The following is a 23629-nucleotide window of genomic DNA, read 5'->3' on the forward strand; positions in this document are numbered from 1 at the left end:
GGGAGAGAGGAGAGAAAGGAGAAATGGACCATCAGTTCAAAAGTAGTCCACACCCATTCAACAAACTTCTACAGGTGCAACAGAGTACCAAAATCCAATGGAAAAAGATAATTTAATTGAAACGGAATTTCTTTATTTTTGTCTCATCTGTCATGGGTCTTACTAGCTCCGATCCATCTTAGTTGCAATGGTGTCAACAATCAAATGTGCTTTGTTCGTTCTCACAAAGACATCTCTCATCTGACAGTCACAGTTCCATTAATCACAGGTAACAAAGGAATAGGAAAGGAAATATTTCAGGGAATAATAGTTATTTCATTATTTAGCATTTTAGGAATATAGTAATTGTTTTGATTTTAGGAATATTATAAATAAAATGATTTTAGGACTATAGTAAATAACAAACATATTCTATCTGAATAACTATTTTCTACACGAGTCATTGCTTGCGCATCTTTATCATAGAATGGACCCTTCATCCAAACTCAGTCAATAATCATGTACTGTAACTCCTCTTTAATTGGCTATTCGATCCGCGCTGCCTGTCCAACACTGTGGCAGGCCAACACACACATTTACATATCCCTTAATGTTTCAAAGTGTTGATGAAAAAAACCCTGCAAAAAACCATGACGAATCTGGGGTTCTTCTTTGTCTACGAGACGTGAGATGCCTAGCCGTTTGTCAGGTAGCACGGTTGATGGAGACTTCAATCACTGTGCGGTTTTGACAATTACTGCGAGAACGATGTGGCATGCTGTGTGTGTGTGTGTGTGTGTGTCGTGGTGCTGAAAAGGCGTAATTAAACTCAGCTTTAGCAGAGGCTGCCAAATCAAGAGACGGCTCTGTCACAACAGCCAGTCAGAGAACAGTGACAGCATCCAGAGAGACAGAAGGGGGGAAAGGGGGTAGGAGAAATGGAGGAACCCAAAAATCCTTGAGTGGAAAAGAGGAAGAACTAGCTAGGCTGAATGTAACACATTTTTTACTTGCATGTAAACTTGTTTTATAGGGTTATTGTACAGATAGACACAATGGAAATAAACTGTATGGACCTTGATTTGAGTTTTTCTTACTTATAGAAACAACAAAATAACCTAAAGCATAAGAATGATCTTACAACATGATTTTTGCACCTGAAAACAAAGGCAGGTTTACATACTGGCATGATTTAACCGCAAAGAATGTGTGGCCTAATGTACACGTCACAAAGAAGGGTCATAACCCACTTGTAACAATCATATAATTACAATTATTATTTTTCTATGGTTACAATAAATGTTCACAATGTGTAGCCATAGAAATAGTGGAATGTGTACCGTAACAGATAAATAGCGCAATGCCTTTAGTACAGTGCCTTGCAAAAGTATTCATGCCCCTTGGCGTTTTTCCTATTTTGTTGCATTACAACCTGTCATTTAAATTGATTTTTATTTGGATTTCATGTAATGGACATAAACAAAACAGTCCAAATTGGTGAAGTGAAATTTAAAAAAATTACTTGTTTCAAAATTAAAAAAATTAAAAACAACAGAATAGAATATATGTTTTCACCCCCTTTGCTATTAAGCCCCTAAATAAGATCTGGTGCAACCAATTACCTTCAGAAGTCACATAATTAGTTACATAAAGTCCACCTGTGTGCAATCTAAGTGTCACATGATCTGTCACATGATCTCAGTATATATACACCTGTTCTGAATGGCCCCAGAGTCTGCAACACCACCAAGCAAGCGGCACCATGAAGACCAAGGAGCTCTCCAAACAGGTCAGGGACAAAGTTGTGGAGAAGTACAGATCAGGGTTGGGTTCTAAAAAAATATCTGGAACTTTGAACATCCCACGGAGCACCATTAAATCCATTATAAAAATATGGAAAGAATATGGCACCACAACAAACCTGCCAAGAGAGGGCCGCCCACCAAAACTTATCAGAGAGGCAACAAAGAGACCAAAGATAACCATGAAGGAGCTGCAAAGCTCAACAGCGAAGATCGGAGTATCTGTCCATAGGACCACTTTAAGCCGTACATTCCACAGAGCTGGGCTTTACGGAAGAGTGGCCAGAAAAAAAGCCATTGTTCAAGAAAAAAATGTGGTGTTTGCCAAAAGGCATGTGGGAGACTCCCGAAACAAATGGAAGATACTCTGGTCAGAGACTAAAATTGAGCTTTTTGACAATCAAGGAAAACGCTATGTCCCAACACCTCTCATCACCCCGAGAACACCATGTTTTTCATCGGCAGGGACTGGGAAACTGGTCAGAATTGAAGGAATGATGGATGGCGTTAAATACAGGGAAATTCTTGAGGGAAACCTGTTTCAGTCTTCCAGAGATTTGAGACTGGGACAGAGGTTCACCTTCCAGCAGGACAATGACCCTAAGCATACTGCTAAAGCAACACTCAAGTGGTTTAAGGGGAAACATTTAAATGTCTTGGAATGGCCTAGTCAAAGCCCAGACCTAAATCCATTTGAGAACCTGTGGTATGACTTAAATATGGCTGTACACCAGCGGAACCCATCCAACTTGAAGGAGCTGGAGCAGTTTTGCCTTGAAGAATGGGCAAAAATCCCAGTGCCTAGATGTGCCAAGCTTATAGAGACATACCCCAAAAGACTGCTGCTGCAAAAGGTGCCTCTACAAAGTATTGACTTTGAGTGGGTGAATAGTTATGCATGCTCAAGTTTTCAGTTTTTTGTGTGTCTTATTTCTTGTTTGTTTCAGAAGAAAACACATTTAGCATCTTCAAAGTGGTAGGCATGTTGTGTAAATGAAATGATACAAACCCCCCCAAAAAATCAATTTTAATTTCAGGTTGTAAGGTAACAAAATAGAAAAAATGCCAAGGGAGTGAATACTTTTGCAAGCCACTGTATCTATCTTCATCCTTTACTGGCAGACAAGTGCCCAAGTGCCATTTCCAGCCAATAAAAACAAAATCCTGAAAAAGTTAACTCTTCATAACAGAGCCAATTTCAGAAGCCAACCAAGGCCCCAGAGTTCCCAAACACCAACATGGACTGGCCGGTATTCACAGATCCACTCAAGAGAGAAGTGGCATCCTTCAAAAAGATCGAAGTCCAGCCTGAGAAATCAACCCTCTGCATCATCCAGCTGACCCTGAAAAAGGTGTTCAGGGACACGTGGCATTTTGCAGCGGGGATGAACCATCTCACAGATCCACATGACGGCATGGTTGGCTCCATCTCACAGAGATCTAGACAAATCGTCAGCTCCATTAAGGAATGATTGTAACGCTCGTCGTTGGAATGAGAAGAGGAGGACCAATGCGCAGCGTGGTAAGTATCCATTTTAATAAGAATACTTGGAACAATGAACAAAAACAATAAACTGACAAACGAACAAAACAGTCCCGTATGGTGATAACACAGACACAGGATACAACCACCCACAAAACCCAAAGGAAAAACAGGATACCTAAATATGGCTCCCAATCGGAGACAACGACAGACACCTGCCTCTGATTGGGAACCATACTAGGCCAAACACAGAAATAGACAACCTAGACATACAACATAGAATACCCACCCACATCACACCCTGACCAAACAAAACATAGAAACATACAAAGCAATCTATGGTCAGGGCGTGACAATGATGTAGATGCCTATCAGAGGAGCAGGGTCTTCTTGTTCAGATTCCAACATGGTAGTTTGGCATGGAACGCCGGCTCAGTTTTATAAAATTAGTGAGGGAAGAGATCAGAAGGAAGTGTACTCAATGACTTTCTATTAACCAATTATGAGTAGGCATTGCCTACTAATTGCCTACTAATTTGTTGATGTTGTCATTGGAAACACGTATCTTCCCCTTTTACTAGAAAACTATCAATTTTCACATATGTTGATGTTGGGGTGGTGCTGGAGATAATGAATATGAACAATTTTGAAATGTCATTTTAAAGAAGATAAGCCTGCAGATACCCCTGGAGCAAGTACAACAGCAGAAGTTGGAACTCACAGAACACTGCAAGCCTGATGTCCCATTTGCAGATGACCAGATAGAGGCTGTAAAAAAGCCCAAGTTAAAGACGTTGGCGATTTGGAGCTTCTTCACAGCAGTGGCCAAAGCATTTAATTGCACCCCTGTGGCCAAGGAACACAAAAAACACTGACCCAGTATATAGATTAAATTATGTCCGTTACCCTAGATAGGATGTGACCGGATAAAATCCATGAAATACGTTCACTGGCCCTCAGTTAGGAGTGGAGTTAGGTTGACTGGAGTGAAACATACCTTGTTCAATAAACACGCCCCCGCATCCACCTCCATTAATTCAAGTTTCATGGGTGACATTTTAAATCATGTTCTGTGAAAGACTGAATCTGCATATTGTATGACTAGGATTATGGCCAGGAGCGTTTCCTGACTACATGACCTTACCAGGAAAAACTCCTGGTCCTATGTACTTTATGAACACCACCAGTGATCAAAACATTGTGTTCTTCCAATGAGTCAAAGCAGGCCGTGCTTGTCTCTCTTTATCAAACAGAATCTACATAAAGGCACAGTGGATCAATGTAGCAACACTCAAATCACCATTCCACAATAGTCTTTCTCCCACATCCACAAAGCACAAACGTTGGACACAATAACTCACTCAAACACAAAAGTAGATGGAGAAAGATGAACGCAATGCTTTTGGAAAAGAGAAAGGAAGGTGAGAGAGAGACGAGAGAGAGAGAAAGAAAGAGGCAGGGAGACTAATCCAAATATGCAGGCAGCGGAGCACTGTCTGCTGTTGTTAGCAACCATCTCTTCCCAGCTTTTGTCTTAGATTTCAAAAGCCGCTTTCAAGCAACAAATAGTTTAAATTTCCCTGTGAATCACCCACACAAAACAGCAAGCCTTCTCTGTGTTTCAGTTCAAAAGAAGTAATCAAATAAAAACACATGTACACACACGCACACACACAGTAAAACACACTCGAAAACATGCACAACACTTCTAAGTCTAAAGCTTGTCTAAGCAGCCCATTCTCCTCCCAAAAGACACACTGGAAAGGCGCTCTCTCTCCATTCCTCCCTCACTCTCTCCATCCCTCTCATTTCATCCCTCACTGTCCAGTGTTTGTGTGTGTGTGTGGTTTAATACAGACCCAGTGCTAACAGGGTTAGTTAAGGGGAGTGATCTGCTGTCTGAAGGGACCTGTGCTTGACTAGATACTGTGGAATGTGCTCTATACTGGCCTTTACAATAACTCCTAAATCCTCAATATCCTAGAAGCCGAGGAGGGCGGTTAGTCTGTGTGTCTGTGTGTGAAGCTTCCGGCGCTCCCGCCACCATTGTTCCGGTGTTCCGATGGGTGGTCCTTGCCCTTTGAAGAGGAAAATCCCTGTTTTGCCCAAATCCATGGCATGTCGAGGGGGATTACTGCCCTTTGTGTGTGTGTCTCTGTGTGTTTGTGTGTGTGTACATGTGTTTGTCTGCAAGCCCAACTTGTTCTAGCTGCCCATGGACATAACAGAGTGTGTATCTACCAGTAACGTAAACTCACCCCATTCAGTACAAATGTGCGCAACAGCGACATTCAAACGAGGCTGCAAAGAAAACTAATGGGACTGTAGCGACTGTGTTGACTTCAAAATCTGGGGTATGAACTACGTTTCTATTCAAGCGTTGATCGACATGGTAATGGCTCTATAGCATTGGAGAAAAGTAGAAAAAACGGACCCTCCGTTACATCGTGACGTGTGTCATGCCGTAACATACAGCATGCGTAAAGCAACTATTTCTGTCTTACAATCTCGCTCCACCAGGTGTAGCACTTCTCTCATCGTTTAAAAACAAGAAATGGACAGTGACGGGGGTAAGGGGGGATACCTAGTCATATTTTGCATCGTCACTGCAAGCGATCACGACTCTCAAAAAAACTGTTTACTTCTGAAGACCACTTTAGCACCGTCCTAAAAACCCGATTCAAATTCGACACAAACCTTCAAATAGGTATGTAATGACACATTATATAAACTCTTTATAGTGTTTTATTTACATTTTAGAGGCGATTTGGTGATAAGTTGGACAGATCGAGTGAAAAAAAAAAAAATCCCACACAGCATCTCTCCTTCTCACTATCACGCATTACATGCTGACCAGACCGGACACATCGCGTGCGCAAGCGTCGCAAAATAAATGTAGAAATCCATGTTATTCAATTATTGCTCCCACACTGCTTGCGCGCGCCAACGAGCGCCTGCGACGCCTAAGGATAAAATAGAAGTCGTTCCTATTTCTGACGCAGATCGCGCTGAAAGTCATCTCCTCATTGGTTTATAGAAGCAGGTACCCACGTGTCATCTCCTCATTGGTTATACCCACGTGGGTGACTGAAAGACGAACTTTGTTGCCGGTTGTCGTGGTAATACAATGAAAGTTTAGATGCGATCACCATATAAGTTCAAAGATGAAAAAGCCTGGAAGGAGGAGAGATGACTAGAAACGATTCGGTTGGCCATTTTATGTGTGGATTAATTGTCGGAGTAGAGGTCCTTGTGCATTTCAGGTAAAATAACAACTCAATGTTTATATGCCAGGACAAATTTCCTAGCAACAGCAAGCTAGCTAAATAGGACAAATTAACGTTAGCTAGGAATTGCAAGCTAGCTAGCTAAATTGTCATACATGTTTAATGCTTTTCGACCTGTCCCCAAATTAATGTCATTGGTTCAGAGTTTGTTTTGATATTTTAACCTGCGTGTTGTGATCGCGTTTGGTGTGGGGGGCCAAAATACATTTATCCACGATAGCGCACGAGCGCAGCCGGTTTGGGTTCCGTGTTAGTTTTGCTTCCCCACCCGCCATTTTTAAAAAGACCCAACGGGGCTCATTGCCGTCTTGAATCATGCAGAAACAGGCAGCGTTTAGGTCATGTCATTTATGTTGTTGGCAAGGGGAGAAAGCATGCTTTACAATGGTATTGACATTACAGTTGATCTAGAAGTATTACGTTTTTGGGGCGCTAAAATACGGTCAATTGTACGGACCAAGGCAATGAACAAAGGTGAGTGAGTTTACGTTACTTACTATAATGTCTCCTGTACATTCAATCAAGTCATTCTATGCCATGACAGCCTAGTAACATTGGTCTGTCTACAGAAGCAATAACTACTGTTTATAAGAAAAAAGACATGTTGAGACTCAACCTGGATTAGCATTACAATGCCCATTCAGTGTGTGTGTGTGTGTGTGTGTGTGTGTGTGTGTGCTTGTCTAATCCCTCCCACCTGAACATGAAGCCATGAAGCAGACACACTCTTCTAATTTCCTGTTTAAACACCACCCACACACCCGTGTCACATACACAATCGACAAAAACACGCACACAAAAACACAAGCGACTAAGCAAGCAACGCATCCGAAAAACACACTCTGCCCTCACACAGTACATTCCAGTAATCACACACACACATTTCATTTGCACCCACAACCTAAACGCAAATCCGACAGACGGTAATACCGCACCATCACCGGCCTAGTAGGCGGTCTCTGTCTTTCCTCTCACTCTCTTTCTTTCTTTATCTATCTCTCATTTCACTCTCTTCCTTTCTCTCTTGCTGTTCCACTTTCATACCAAGCCTAGCACATACAGAAGACAAAGCATCAAAATAGCAGCCTGTCCTGTTCTTCGTCACAACGTCACATCAATAGTCAACCACTGAAAAGGTTGATGAGTCAGAATACAGCCAGAGATAGAGGTACTGGGCACGCATGTCACGTTCGTTGTAATGTGGAAGAGAGGACCAAGGCGCAGCGTGATATAAATACATTCTTCTCTTTATATTAACGAAACGAAGAATACTTAACAGACTTACAAAAACAACAAACGTGAAGCTATATAATGAAAAGTTCAGACACAGGCAACTTACACATAGACAATCACCCACGACATACCCAATGAATATGGCTGCCTAAATATGGTTCCCAATCAGACAATGATAAACAGCTGCCTCTAATTGAGAACCAATCTAGGCAGCCATAGACATACAAACACCTAGACAAAACCCCATAAACATACAAAACCCCTAGACATGACAAAAACACCTACCACCCCCCTGTCACACCCTGACCTAACTAAAACAATAAAGAAAACAAAGATAACTAAGGCCAGGGGGTGACAACGCATTACGTTGAACCAATGTGGAATAGATGTTGTATTGACGTCTGTGACCAGTGGGAAATTATGTATATGTGTAGAGTGAACAGCTGGTTCTGAGCTTGACTTGGAAAGAGAAGAGAAAAAGAGAAAATAAAAATACTTTGGTGAACTTACACTCAAACTTTTTTTCATACTTTGGAAGCAAAGAATGGAAGCAAAGTTGGAAGCAAAGAATGGTCTAGAATGTCATTGTATGCTGTAGCATTAAGATTTCCCTTCCCTGGAACTAAGGGGCCTAGCATTAACAATGAAAAACAGCCCCAGACCATTATCCCTCCACCACCAAACTTTACAGTTGGCACCAGTGATGCACCGATTTGACATTTGTGGCCGATACCAGATATTTTTCTTGACAAAAAACCCCAGATACCGATAACCAATATTTACATTTTAGCGGCCTTTTAAGCATTCTAGTACAGTTAAATAGTTAACACATACATGGACGCAGCGGTCTAAGGCACTGCATCTCAGTGCAAGGGGCGTCACTATAGTCCCTGGTTCGAATCCTGGCTGTATCACATCCGACCGTGATTGGGAGTCCCATAGGGCGGCACACAATTGGCCTAGCGTCGTCCGGGTTTGGCAGTCATTGTAAATAAGAATTTGTTCTTAACTGACTTGCCTAGTTAAATAAAGGTTACACACACACACACACACACACTGACCAAAAAGTTATTTTGTTGGCGTTTACGTATGTCCCCATTACCAGTAAAACATATTCTATTTAAATCATATTCTATCTAACATAATTCTTTCACTTACTTGCTGTGCTGTTTCATTGTTCATTTGTTCAGTCGTTTCATTCTCAACCAGGATTTCATCATAAATGTCAAGCAGTGAAATTTCAGCTCTGTCTGTCCGTGGCCTCTCTTCCTCGGTGCGCACTGTCACTGTGTCTGTTTCCATCTTGTCCAGCTGTGTATGTAACATTTCATGTAAACCCTGTTTCTTGTCTGGATCGAAGTAGCGGTCCTTGTACATAACCTTGAGCATTGTGGCGACACAGTAAAGAGAGAATGCCACCGAATTGCTTGTTCACAGCCTGTGTCGGCAGTTTTGTTGAGCAGGCGTTTCAACGCCATGACAGAGGATATCATGTCTGCTGCAGGTGCAGTTGATGAGCTTATTTCTCCAGTCAGTTGCTTGAATGGAGTTAGCTAGTGTGTTCATGTTTCAAACATGTTCTCAAATGCCATTGAAGTGGCAGCAGCGGTATGACAACCAGTACATTCATGAGCATGAAATACGACTTTCCTCAGTACGAAATCCTCGTTGACCCACAGTGCTGTCAGACTCAGCATGCTCACGAGGCTGATATCGCTGGTCCAAATGTCAGTCGTGAAGCTAATAGCAGTGACGCTATTACTGAGTAATAACCGGTAGGAAAACATCTGAAAAATAGCGCACTTGGTAGCATGTACCAGTGCTCGAATAAAATCTGCGAAAGTCAACATCACCCACGACAGAGAACAGTTGATTGTCAAGGGCAATGAATTCCATTATCTTGGCGTTAATGGATTTTGTCTTTGAGTTGTCTCGCTGAAATGTTCTTACTCTTTCAAATGACTGCTCGACAGCTTTGACATCGGTTTTGTACATCTGCATTAACTAGACATCGGACAGATGTCAATGTTGGCATTTTTAACTAATATCGTCCGATTCTGATATCTTGACCGATATATCGTGCATCCCTAGTTGGCACTATGCATTGGGGCAGGTGGCGTATTCCTGCATCTGCCAAACCCAGATTTGTCCCTCGGACTGCCAGATGGTGAAGCGTGATTCATCACTCCAGCAAACGTGTTTCCACTGCTCCAGAGTCCAATGGCGGTGAACTTTACACCACTCCAGCTGACGCTTGGCATTGCACATGGTGATCTTAGGCTTGTGTGCGTGCGGCTGCTCGGCCATGGAAACCCACGTCATGAAGCTCCTGACTAACAGTTATTGTACTGACGTTGCGTCCAGAGGAGCTTGGAACTCGGTCGTGAGTGTAGCAAAAGTTTCCACTTTACATTAGCAGCACTTACAGTTGACCAGGGCAGACCTAGCAGGGGGTAAATTGACATCATAATGTCCTCATAATTTTGTATTTATAGTGTACCTTAAGATGAATGCACTAACTGTAAGTCTGTAAAAGGTAAGAGAGAGAGAGAGAGGGAGATGCCAAATGCACTGAAACAGACAGAGGCATAGAGTTTCCAAGATCATTAAAATCACAAACATTCTCTTACCTACAGTGTCAAGAAAAAGTATGTGAACCATATGCAATTACCTGGATTTCTGCATAAATTGGTCATCAAATTTGATCTGATCTTCATCTAAGTCACAACAATAGACAAACATAGTGCGCTTAAAGTAATAACACAAATTATTGTATTTTTCTTGTCTATCTTCACTCACAAAATTTGAGTTTGCTATTCACAATAAGCATTACCAGATGTGAACCATGCCTCGAACAAAAGAGATCTCAGAAGACATAAGATTAAGAATTGTTGACTTGCATAAAGCTGGAAAGGGTTACAAAAGTATCTCTAAAAGCCTTGATGTTCATCAGTCCGTGGTAAAACAAATAGTCTATAAACGGAGAAAGTTCAGCACTGTTGCTACTCTCCCTAGGAGTGGCCGTCCTGCAAAGATGATTGCAAGAGCACAGCACAGAATGCTCAATGAGGTTAAGAAGAATCCTAGAGTGTCAGCTAAAGACTTACAGAAATCTCTGTAACATGCTAATATCTCTGTTGACGAGTCTACGATATGTAAAACATTAAACAAGAATGGTGTACATGGGAGGACACCACGGAAGAAGCCACTGCTGTCCAAAAAAAACATTGACGCACATCTGAAGTTTGCAAAAGTCCACCTTCTGTGGACAGATGAAACTACAGTTGAGTTGTTTGGAAGGAACACACAACACTATGTGTGTGTGGAGAAAAAAAGGTACAGCACACCAACATCAAAACCTCATCCCAACTGTAAAGTATGGTGGAGGGAGCATCATGGTTTGGGGCTGCTTTGCTGCCTCAGGGCCTGGACAGCTTGCTATCATCGACGGAAAAATTAATTCCCAAGTTTATCAAGACATTTTGCAGGAGAATGTAAGGCTATCTGTCTACCAATTGAAGCTCAACAAAAGTTGGTTTATGCAACATGATAACGACCCAAAATACAGAACTAAATTAACAACAGAATTGCTTCAACAGAAAAAAAAGATGCCTTCTGGAGTGGCCCAGTCAAAGTCCTGACCTCAATCCGATTGAGATACTGTGGCATGACCTCAAGATAACACTTCACACCAGACATCCCAAGAATATTGCTGAATTGAAACAGTTTTGTAAAGAGGAATGGTCCAAAATTCCTCCTGACCGTTGTGCAGGTCTGATCCGCAACTACAGAAAACGTTTGGTTGAGGTTATTGCTGCCAAAGTAGGGTCAACCAGTTACTAAATCCAAGGGTTCACATACTTTCCCCCCCTGCACTGTGAATGTTTAAGCAGTGTTTTCAATGAAGACATGAAAACGTATCATTGTTTGTGTGTTATTAGTTTAAGCAGACTGTGTTTGTCTGTTGTTGTGACCAAGATGAAGATCAGATCAAATTTTATGACCAATTTATGCAGAAATCCAGGTATTTCCAAAGGGTTCACATACTTTTTCTTGCCACTGTAAAAAGTTAGAGCCAAGCCCCCATCCTCATCCACACTTCTGCAACTCTCCCATGCGGTTCACCAGTTTACCGTAGGCATGCGCCAGTGTCAGCACCAGCAATATAGCTCTGAGCTCCGTACACCCCACCCACTGCATCTGTTGCTTCCTGGCCTTCCACAATGCCATTTTCACCTGCCTCAACAAGTCATTACCTAGACAGTCCCTCCACCTGTTGACTACACTAAACCTAGGCCCTCCAACGTATTGTATAGGTAGTGTATGCCCCAACACTAGCTCTGTACACCACCCCCTGGACATAGAAAGAACAAGTGCTGCACTGTCTCCTCCTCCCCACTGATGGATCAAGGTGCAACGAGCGAGAGCGAGAGAGCGAGACAGGTTAACATGCTGAACCAAACCAACCATTGGATCATGTAGAGAGCAGCCTGTGGAGAGAAAGACAGCACTCATGAAATGTTTATGATTGTCTTTTTTCTATTAATGAGCTAAGGAGAGGTTTGGGGGGGGTCATGAAGTGGACATAGTATGTACACCAACACACACCGTGCTCCCAATGTGCCTACACGGCAATAACATCATAGTAGTCAACCATCTATTATTCAGGAGAAAAAGGGAGCAGAGAGGAACAGGCGCTAAATAAAGAGTAGTACCCTTGACACAGGTGTCTCTGAACTCCACAACCCTGAGAGAGACAGACAGAGAGACAGACAGATTGACAGACAGACAGACAAACAGACAGACAGACATATAGACAGACAGACAGGAAGAGAGACAGGGAAAGAGATGGGGAGAGAGACCGGGAGATATGCAAGTACAGAGAGTAAAAGACCAAGGGAGAGATAGAGACAAGGGAAATAAGAGTGAAAGAGCAAAAGAGAGGGAAAGAAAGGAATGGACAGGGGAATATAGAGAAGTGAGAGAGAAAAGAGGAGTATATAGAGCAGAAAGTTAAGAATGAAAGCAGCTCCACTCTTGACCCCTGTTGGACCCAGAAGCACAATGAGATCCATATTTAACCAGCGATGGAGAGCAGGCGGCAGCACAGAGAACATCTACTACTGGATACAGGCCCCGCTCCACGACCCTCCACCATCACGCGATGAATGAAGACGCCACTGAAATCTAAAGCAGAACCTTCTCTTTCTCATATCCACACGCAGGGACGTTATGCACACACGCACTGCAACGCCTCCCCTGACTTCATGCAGAGTACAGGTTCATCATACGGTTGGCGTCCTCTGTGTAATTGTTCTAACCTGCATTGATTCCTAATGGGCTGTGAAGTGTTAGCAGCAGTAGTGTTTGTGAGAGGACACTGTATGAGAAGCACTGGAAGCTGATCAAAGAGAGCGTTATTGGATCAAATTGTACTGAAGTGGTGCTGTGTGCCCACTCTGTGTCTACCTATTCTCTCTCCCTTTTCTCTCCTCTCGCCATATCTTCCTCCTATCTCCTTCTCCAGTCAATCTGACACCATGCCTAAGATATCATGATTACATGCCCTAACACCGAACCAGGTCTTTCTTAGAATCCACAGAATTAATTTTCACTAAAACAACAAGATCTGTCTTCTGGGTCTCAAGGGACCAAAGCTGAGGATAACCAGCTACAGATAGACCTTCCATGGGATGAAGTTCAACTCTACCTCCCCATCTTCCCCTTTCTCTTCTACAGTCCTCTGCCCTCCCCTCCTCTCTCTCTCTCCCCCCTCTTCTCCTCCTCTCCTGCAGTGTGCACCAGCTCTGACAAAGCCTTGAGCCCCTGCCAGAAGAACCGGGAGGAGCCTTCCTGCTAAAAATACTGAGAGAAGAAACGGAGGGAGCTGCCACGATGCCAAGTAGAGAGAGAGGAAAGAGAGACCCATATCTTCACAACGGGAGGCAGAGAGAGATAGAGGAAGGGATAGAAGAAAAAGGGAGGGAACCAGACAAAAGAAAAGACAGAAGGAAAGAAAGAGAAGAAAGAAAGGACGGTTGGAATGAGTGTGTTCACCTGGCCATATGACAGTTTCCCTACAGTGTGTTTTTGTACCGAGGTACATCAGATAGTAGAAAGCCTAATACATTCATCCTCTCTGAGTGAGTGAGTGAGAGAGAGAGAGGAACAGGAGAAGAATACAGATTATAAATATTTATATGAGCGAGCAGGAGTGAAAGAGAACTACAGGAAAAGGAGAAAAAGAGAGAATGGGGTATAGATGGAAAGAGAGAAACTTCATAAGGCACACCGGGTGCGTTTGGCGGGATTTATCATCCTAGCAGTCTCTCCCGCCAGTCGAGGCGCGGGCGAGCAGGTTTTCAGCTTGTGCTCCCCGTCGACTAGCCTTGGGGGGGCTGAGCTGTCATCCCGTCTCCCCCTCCTCCCCCCTCGAGCTTCATCCTTATCCCTCTTGCTCTCCACCCCCTCTCCTCCCTCTCCTCCCATCGCAAAGAAACGCTGGAAATATAAATCACTGCAGCACGCTGGCTGGGGCCGCACACGGCTAAGATTTCTAAAGTTATCGCTTTTACAAGATCTCTTAGAGCTAACGTTGGGTTCATGTTTTATGAAGACAGTAACAGTGACATATGCCAACTATAATGTTACTGTTCTAAGTACTGAACATTAACTGAGTGGGCAGTTTCTTTTGCTCTTCTCTGTTTCGTCTTTTTATCTCTTTTTCATCAGGTATCCCTCATCCATGACTTATTTTCTTTGAAGTTGAGTGAAAAACACATTTTCTAATTTCATTTGTGGGTAAAACATAGACATATTTTCACTGGAGGCACTGGATTTTGAGTAAGCTAAAACACTTGTTGAACTCTTGCTCTGTGCCAGACAGAGAACTGGCTCTTCTCAATGTCCATTTCTCCTTTCACTACACCAGCAAGTCTTGGCTACAGTCAAATAGAACAGCTTTAATAGTCCATTTTATATCACATTTTTATAGGGTTATTAGGAGACTTTCAGACAAAAAATGTCCTAAACGAGGAAGAAAAAATATTCAAATAAGATCTATCATATATTAAAATAAATTGTGCGCCATTTCAAAAAACAAACATCTGTAGAATTAAAGAAATAAGAAATAGAGTACAAAACGTTGATGTGGTGTGATGTTGCTTAATGTGATTGGTCAGTCTTACCTAGCCAATCATTGAACTTTTTGACCTCAGAGGGCAGGCCCAGCTCTGTGAAGTCTCCAGCATGGATGAACACGTCTCCATAAGGCATCTGAATGGCGTCCGTACGGGAGTGGGTGTCTGAGATACACACAAAACGGGTGTAACCTGGCGGCTTGGGAGTGTCGTGGGGCAGGGGGTCCACCCTAAAGTAGAGAGAGAACGAAGAAGAGAGAGAGAAAAGAGAGAATGGAGAAAAGTGCGAGAAAGACAGATTAACAATGGGAAGTCTCAAAGTGAAGAAGCAGAGTTGCAGTGTTAATGTAGTCTGGATCAGTATCCATCACCATTCCTTATAGAAAGTCAAAAAGAGAGAGAGAAGAAAAAGAGAGAAATGAAAAGGGGGAAAAAACGGAGAGGTCGGCCACAACAAAGGCGAAGGAAAAGAAAGAAAAGCACAGACAGAGAGAGGAGTCCTGTGGGAGTTTCCGTGAGTGTGCAGCGGCCCCAGAGAGTCTCCAGAGGGAGAAGGGAGCTGGTGAATAACAGTGGCCCACTTTAGTGAGTTCTCCTCCAGGTACACAGCAAGCCCTCAACACTCCACCATCACACAGAGACCGAAAGAAGGACAGAGAGACAGAGAGTAATGGAATGAGAGAGCAAATAACAGCATGCAGAGGATGAGTCTCAAAGAAAAAGAAAGAGGGGGAAAGGGGAGAGACAGAAACAGAGGAATAGAGGGCTTGGGAACGGAGATAGAGACATAGAGACCAGGTGTCTGAACATATGTAGTGTGTATCTGTATGCCAGCTTATGTGTATGCCTATATATATCCGCAGGGGTGTGCGTCTGCCTGCCTGCATGCGTGTATGTGTTCTATTTACATGTGTACGTGCGGGGGCTGGAAGCGTCCCTGGTTGATATTGTAGAAGGTGAAGGCCTGGGTGGGGTTGGTGCTGTATTCATCCACCTCCACGGCCACCCTGCCTGCCGCCCGCTGGGCCTGGGACTGCTGCTGCCGCCGCGCAGCCATGATCTCTGACAGGGTGAAGGCCATGCTTCTGGAGCCTGGGCCTGGGCCGCTACTGGGCTGGGGAAGTGGTGGGTTGGGCTGGGGCTGACCCACTCTGGGCTGGCCTGGGGTAGACGTGGTCTGGCCTGGGCTGGAGGTGGCCTGGTCCTGGCACACACAGTAGTTAGGACTGGGAGTGAGGCCTGCTGGAGCGGTCAGGGTTGCAGGTTGGCTCACCAGAGAGAGGCCCTCTGTCACAGCTTGGCCCACCTTGGAGAAACTCTGCTGGGTTGCTGAGCAAGCATGTCACCCCTCCACCTCCGTGTCCCCCTACTGCTGCACACACAGAGAACAGAACCACTGAGTGGGAATACAACGCCAATCTGGAATGCGCAGTTAAGACTGTAAATAAATCACTATCCACCAAAGCAACATAACCCAACCCCTAAGAGCATCTACGGCTTTTACACTGTCAAGCAGATATCACCTTTACTACTGCCTTCAAATTACAGCTCTGCTTCTGGCATTCTAGTAGGATTTCATACGGATCCTGTAAGATGGTGAGATGGTGAGGGAGGGATGTAAGAAAGGAGGGTGATCATTTAGGGATGAGTGGAGGAGCTGGATTTATCCTGGATTGTGCTGCTATGATGTCAGTGTGCCATCTCATTCTAGTGAAAACGGCCACACACACACACCATTTCCTAATTACACACACTTAACACCATGACTCGCACAGGCATACTCTTGTGTGTGTCCATACGTATATATATGTAACGGGTGACGCTCTCCTCATCCTCGGACGAGGTGAGGAGAGAAGGATCTTCTGACCAAAACGCAGCTTGTGGGAAATAAGCCATCTTTATTATAACAACGATGATGGCAAACACGAAACGAAACAAACACTTTCCAAACTACAAAATAACAAAACGACGTTGACGAGACCTGAACATAAACCTACATAACTAAACATAAACTTACGTACAGGTAACAGACGACATCGAAACGAAAACGAAACAAACAAACGCTACAGTCCTATGTGGTACGAACATAACATACTGACACAGGAGACAATCACCCACAAACAAACAGTGAGAATGCCCTACCTAAATATGACTCTTAATTAGAGGCAAACGCAAACCACCTGCCTCTAATCAAGAGCCATACCAGGCAAACCAAAACCAACATAGAAACAGATAACATAGAATGCCCACCCAACCTCACGTCCTGACCAACTAACACACAAAAACTAACATAAATAGGTCAGGAACGTGACAGTACCCCCCCCACAAGGTGCGAACTCCGGACGCACCAGCACAAAGTCTAGGGGAGGGTCTGGGTGGGCATCTAACCACGGTGGTGGCTCAGGCTCCGGGCGCGGTTCCCATCCCACCATAATCCATCCTAACTTCCTCCCTCCAAGAATGTCCACCCTCTTTTTTCCCCCACACAATTCTCTTAATAATATATTTAATAAGGATAACACCGGGACAGAGAGATAAATCAAGATAGAGGGATAGATAAGAATATAGAGATAGATGAAGATAGAGAGGGAGATTAGGATAGAGGGGCAACTCCGGACTGAAAGGCAGCTCCGGACAGAGAGACAGCTCTGGACTGATGGGCAGTTCTGGGTATCCAGCCTTTTCAGGCTGAAGGACAGCTCATGGCTGACTGACGAATCTCGATGCTCATGGCTGGCTGACGGCTCTCGACGCTCATGGCAGGCTGACGGCTCTCTACGCTCATGGCAGGCTGACGGCTCTCGACGCTCATGGCAGGCTGACGGCTCTCGACGCTCATGGCAGGCTGACGGCTCTCGACGCTCATGGCGCTCTGACGGCTCTGGCTGCTCATGGCGCTCTGACGGCTCTGGCTGCTCATGGCGCTCTGACGGCTCTGGCTGCTCATGACGCTCTGACGGCTCTGGCTGCTCATGGCTCGCTGGCGGCTCTGGCAGATCCTGTCTGGTTGGCGGCTCTGGCAGATCCTGTCTGGTTGGCGGCTCTGGCAGATCCTGTCTGGTTGGCGGCTCTGGCAGATCCTGTCTGGTTGGCGGCTCTGGCAGATCCTGTCTGGTTGGCGGCTCTGGCAGATCCTGTCTGGCTGACGGCTCTAGCGGCTCCTGTCTGGCTGACGGCTCTAGCGGCTCCTGTCTGGCTGACGGCTCTGTAGGCTCATGGCAGACGGGCGGCTTTGCAGGCTCATGGCAGACGGGCGGCTTTGCAGGCTCCTGGCAGACGGATGGCTCAGATGGCGCTGGGGAGACGGATGGCTCAGATGGCGCTGGGGAGACGGATGGCTCAGATGGCGCTGGGGAGACGGATGGCTCAGATGGCGCTGGGGAGACGGATGGCTCAGATGGCGCTGGGGAGACGGATGGCTCTGGCCGGATATGGCGCACTGTAGACCTGGTGCGTGGTGCCGGAACTGGAGGCACCGTGCTAATGACAAGCACCTTCCTACTAGTGCGGGGAGCAGGGACAGGGCACACTGTATTCTCAAAGCCTACTCTATCCCTGATGCGTGGTACCGGCACTGGTGACGCCGGGCTGAGGACAAGCACATCAGGATTAGTAGGGGGAGAATATACAGTGTGTACAGGGCTCTGGAGACGCACTGGTAGCTTAGTGCGTGGGGCCGGAACTGGAGGCACCGGGCTAGATACACGCACTACAGGGAGAGTGCGTGGAGGAGGAACAGGGCTCAGGATACGCACTGGTAGCCTAGTGCGTAGTGTATACACTGTAGGTACTAGGCTGGGGCGGGGAGGTGGTGCCGGAAATACCGGACCGTGGAGGCGTACTGGCACTCTTGAGCATTGAGCTTGCCCAACCTTACCTGGTTGAATACTCCCGATTGCCCGACCAGTGCGGGGAGGTGGAATAACCCGCACCGGGCTATGTAGGCGAACCGGGGAAACCATGCGTAAGGCAGGTGCCATGTATGCCGGCCCGAGGAGACGCACTGGAGACCAGACGCGTTGAGCCGGCCTCATGACACCTGGCTCAATACTCAATCTAGCCCTACCAGTGCGGGGAGGTGGAATAACCCGCACTGGGCTATGCACTCGTACAGGAGACACCGTGCGCTCTACTGCGTAACACGGCGCCTGCCCGTACTCCCGCTCTCCACGGTAAGCCTGGGAAGTGGGCGCAGGTCTCCTACCTGCCCTTGGCCCACTATCTCCTAGCCCCCCCCCAAGAAATTTTTGGGAATTACTTACGGGCTTTTTCGGCTTCCGTGCCAGACGCGTTCCCTCATAGCTCCGGTTCCTCTCCCAGGTAGCCTCTGCTCTCCTCAATGCCTCCACCTGTTCCCATGGGAGGCGATCCCTCCCAGCCAGGATCTCCTCCCAAGTGTAGCAACCCTTTCCATCCAAAACATCGTCCCATGTCCATTGCTCCTTTCTCTCCTGTCCCTTACTCCGTTTCGTTTTCCCTTGCCGCTTGGTCTTAGCGTGTTGGTGGGTGATTCTGTAACGGGTGACGCTCTCCTCATCCTCGGACGAGGTGAGGAGAGAAGGATCTTCTGACCAAAACGCAGCTTGTGGGAAATAAGCCATCTTTATTATAACAACGATGATGGCAAACACGAAACGAAACAAACACTTTCCAAACTACAAAATAACAAAACGACGTTGACGAGACCTGAACATAAACCTACATAACTAAACATAAACTTACGTACAGGTAACAGACGACATCGAAACGAAAACGAAACAAACAAACGCTACAGTCCTATGTGGTACGAACATAACATACTGACACAGGAGACAATCACCCACAAACAAACAGTGAGAATGCCCTACCTAAATATGACTCTTAATTAGAGGCAAACGCAAACCACCTGCCTCTAATCAAGAGCCATACCAGGCAAACCAAAACCAACATAGAAACAGATAACATAGAATGCCCACCCAACCTCACGTCCTGACCAACTAACACACAAAAACTAACATAAATAGGTCAGGAACGTGACAATATATGTACGTACGTGTGTGTGTGTGTGTGTGTGTGTGCGTGCGTCCGTGTGAGAGAGAGAGAGACAGAGTGTGACAGTGCCAGAAGTCCTCACACTGAGTGAATGAGAGCAGAAGGGTGCATTGGCAGATGCTGAGAGCATAGTACACAGTGAGAATAGAAGAGGATTACACTGGGACTAGGAACAAAGGGACAGGGCCGTATTAACATGAACAGGACCTTGACTACAGGAAGAATGATGAAGAAAGATGTAGCACTGAACATGGTCAAGAGGTACGGTTTGATAAATGAATAGGCGTGAGGAGGAATTGATTGATGCACTCTCTTCTTCGGCACAGATGACAGACACTCCGATTTAACGACTGTGAGAAGCAGTCCCATAAAATTGTGTGACAATGTTCTTTCGTTTCACTCGTAGGCTATTCCACGCCCTGGTACGGACACACACCATTAGTCATGTATGTTGGTTAGATTCTTTATGCTGTGTAAAAATGGACTGTGTATGTGTATGTGGTGTGTGTGTGTGTGTATGTAGGCTACAAGTCCTGTTGACAGGCTATGCCTACAAGGCAATAGCATACAGCACTGAGTGTGCACGTCTGGCTTAATTTGAACTTGACAAGGCATTGGCAGAATTCACACCTGTCCCATGTTAACAAAGTGAGAGAGGGACACATGCATTAAAGAAGAACCACTCTGTCAAATGAAGAGAACAAACATTACAAAATCTAAATTTGGCAAAGTAATTCACATCTGATTAATAAGACAATTATTAAGAGCCACTTCCGAGTAATCTCGCATAAACAAGCCGTTGATTTGAGGCGTTTATATGAAGGTTTAGTTTCTTGTTTTCACAATAATTGTCATTCATTCTAATTATGTCCAGTTATGTCACTAAATCTTACTAAACTAAATTACAAACACATCAATGAAATCAGATATAATGTCAAGCCTGTATTTTGGGGTGTTAGCCTACTTCAGAAGGCTATTTTGTGTAGTTTAGAAGAGCATAGTCACCAAAACACAAAGGCATGGAGATCAAATAGTTGTCTTTCTTAATGTGAATAATATTGTAAATTGTTCAACTTAAAAATGTATATTCGTAAGACATTGCTTTTTTGGGTGTTAGAATTCAATTTAGTTGTAGTTAGGACCCCAAATCAACTCTCACCAACCACTTGAGGGGTTGTTGGCAGAGCTGTTCTGAAACTTGATTATGCTTTAACGCTTTGCCACATTTTTTCAGTATCGCTTTATTGCCATGTTGCAAACAGGACGCATGTTTTGGAATATGTTTATTCTGTACAGGCTTCCATCTTTTCGCTCTGTCAATTAGGTTAGTATTGTGGAGTAACTACAATGTTGTTGAGCCATCCTTTTCTCCTATTACAGCCATTCAACTCTGTAACTGTTTTAAAGTCACCATTGGTCTCATAGTAGAAATCACGGAGCAGTTTCCTTCCTTTCCGGTAACTGAGTTTGTTAGGAAGGATGCCTGTATCTTTGTAGTGACTGGGTGTATTGATACACCATCCAAAGAGTAATTAATAACTTCAGCATTCTCAAAGGTATATGCAATGTCTTTTTTTACCCATCTACCATTAGGTGCCCATCTTTGAGAGGCATTGGAAAACCTCCCTGGTCTTTGTGGTTGAATCTGTGTTTGAAATGTACTACTCTACTGGGGGACCTTACATATAATTGTATGTGTGGAATACTGAGATGAGGTAGTCATTCAACAATATTATGTGACTTGTTAAACTGATTTACTCCTAAATGTATTTAGGCTTGCCATAACAAAGTTGTTGAATGCTTATTGACTTAAGACATTTCAGCTTTTCATGTTTTATTCATTTGTAAAAACATAATTCCACGTTGACATTATGGGGTATTGTGTGTAGGCCAGTACCAACAAATCTATATTTAATAAATTTTAAACTCATGCTGTAACACAACAAAATGTGGAAAAAGTCAAGGGGTGTGAATACTTCCTGAAGGCACTGTACATCATGAATACATTCCGGTGGACAAGCTAACACAGAGAGGAGAGTGGCAGTGTCCAAAATCACCATCTTGGACTAGATTTACTAGACTTGAGGCTACGTGAAGTAAAAAACAAAAACATTTCCGATATAAAAAATACACATTAGAATAGAATAGAATAGAAATCAAGAATCTCTGTTTCGGATTGTCATCAAACTAATCCTGTAGCCTATGCAAAACATAGGCAACACCAATTTGCATGCAAGCAGCCACCGCGGCATCTAACCTACCTGCGTTCGCCCGGACTCCCGGTCCGATGAGCTGAGCCTGTCGGGTTAGGGATGAACCAGTGAAGTCCCGTGGGTCTGATAGAGGAGCGGACCGCGGAGGGGGAGCAGCTAGCGAGTTGCGCTGGTCTGTTTGAAAGTGCAGCGCGTGGTGCTCCTGGTTTGCGCTTTGGCTCTCGCGGAAACACTTAATCTCCCGCCTCTTGTGCTGAATGTGCTCGAGCTCTGTGTCTTCCCGCCTCTCCCTGATATGTTCTGGAGCCTTCTGTTGGATGAACAGCTCAATGAAAATGTGCAAAGGGGAGGTCTGAGCACGAATCAATTCATGTCTGACAGGAAGTTTGTGCCTGCATACAATATCAGAGATTCATCTCTATTTTTCTATCATGTCCATCTATCACAGATGCAGAATTAAACTGCATTTCATTAAGATCAATGTAGAACCAACGATTTGATGATACATTACATACATTTTACTTTATATTCTCACATTTGGCCTAGTTTCATCCTTACCATAGCCCTGTGTTTCTCTAACCTCTTCTGGATTAGTTTACCCCAAGACAGTCCCACTAACTTTTATGTATTGTAGTACAAGCACACCTGGTCAACTGATCATTAGGCTATTTGAATCGGGTGTGCTAGTTCTGGAATACATCAAATACATTGACTGAAAATAATGCAAGATGACATGATGGATGTCTGCAACCCAACTGACCTTGGCTTCAGGGGAACTTTTAATTATTTTCGACAGATTACAGTTGCAAAAAAAATATATGAAAACATATTCTCCTTAACCTACATGTACAGTTTTACAAATAGGAATGGCTCCAAAAGTACACCTACAATTTATAAGAATCATCATGTTGCAAATGTGGACATAGAATAGTTATTGAGTAGGCATAGCTGATGTCTTTATAATTTGTGTAAATGCGACACCGTCTGGTTAAACATATGTTGCCTTGGAGACTAGGGCCTATTACTAAACTCAACTACTCTTGAAAATATCATTTAAAATAAGAAGCTGAAGTCAATGAACAACAAACTAGATGTCCTCAATCTAAACTCTGACTTTAATTAATTCATACACAATGAACTTAAAAAATGGATGCCGGTGCTGAAAAATAAATATTGTAAGAAAAGAGGAGAGGCATGAAGATAAGACCTAATCTACACATTTACCACTCTCTCATTTGCCTGGAGATTCTCAGCATTGATAAAGTCCTGTAAAGTTCAAAAGAAATTACCAGATTTGGCTGTCAGATTCATTTAATGCTGCAGCTAATGTAAGAAACCAAAATGCTAACTTGGCTGTGATGTGAATTCAGCCAGACTTCTTACACAGCCTCCAATAGGTTCTTCCAATAGATGCAGATTTATAGAATAAAGGTGCAGAGTAGGATCATTGAATACTGCATTT

At 44.3% G+C, this 23629-nt stretch overlaps 1 protein-coding gene across 2 annotated transcripts in view; it reads right to left on the minus strand.

The window, feature by feature from the left end:
- Window positions 1-22514, minus strand: part of LOC129865242 (metallophosphoesterase domain-containing protein 1-like) — a 43922-nt gene extending 21408 nt beyond the window's left edge. The window contains exons 1-3 of one of the 2 annotated variants that reach the window (XM_055937866.1): window positions 22216-22514; window positions 15832-16292; window positions 14972-15153 (exon numbers count right to left, since the gene is read on the minus strand). In XM_055937866.1, coding sequence (XP_055793841.1) covers window positions 14972-15153; window positions 15832-16004 — 355 coding nt within the window. In that variant the 5' untranslated portion in view covers window positions 16005-16292; window positions 22216-22514. Of the gene's footprint in view, window positions 1-14971; window positions 15154-15831; window positions 16296-22215 lie in introns of both variants that reach the window. The other variant, XM_055937865.1, reaches the window with a different exon arrangement.
- Window positions 22515-23629: the final 1115 nt, after the last annotated feature.

This window comes from Salvelinus fontinalis, chromosome 11 (assembly GCF_029448725.1).
Source record: "Salvelinus fontinalis isolate EN_2023a chromosome 11, ASM2944872v1, whole genome shotgun sequence".
Taxonomy (NCBI): domain Eukaryota; kingdom Metazoa; phylum Chordata; class Actinopteri; order Salmoniformes; family Salmonidae; genus Salvelinus; species Salvelinus fontinalis.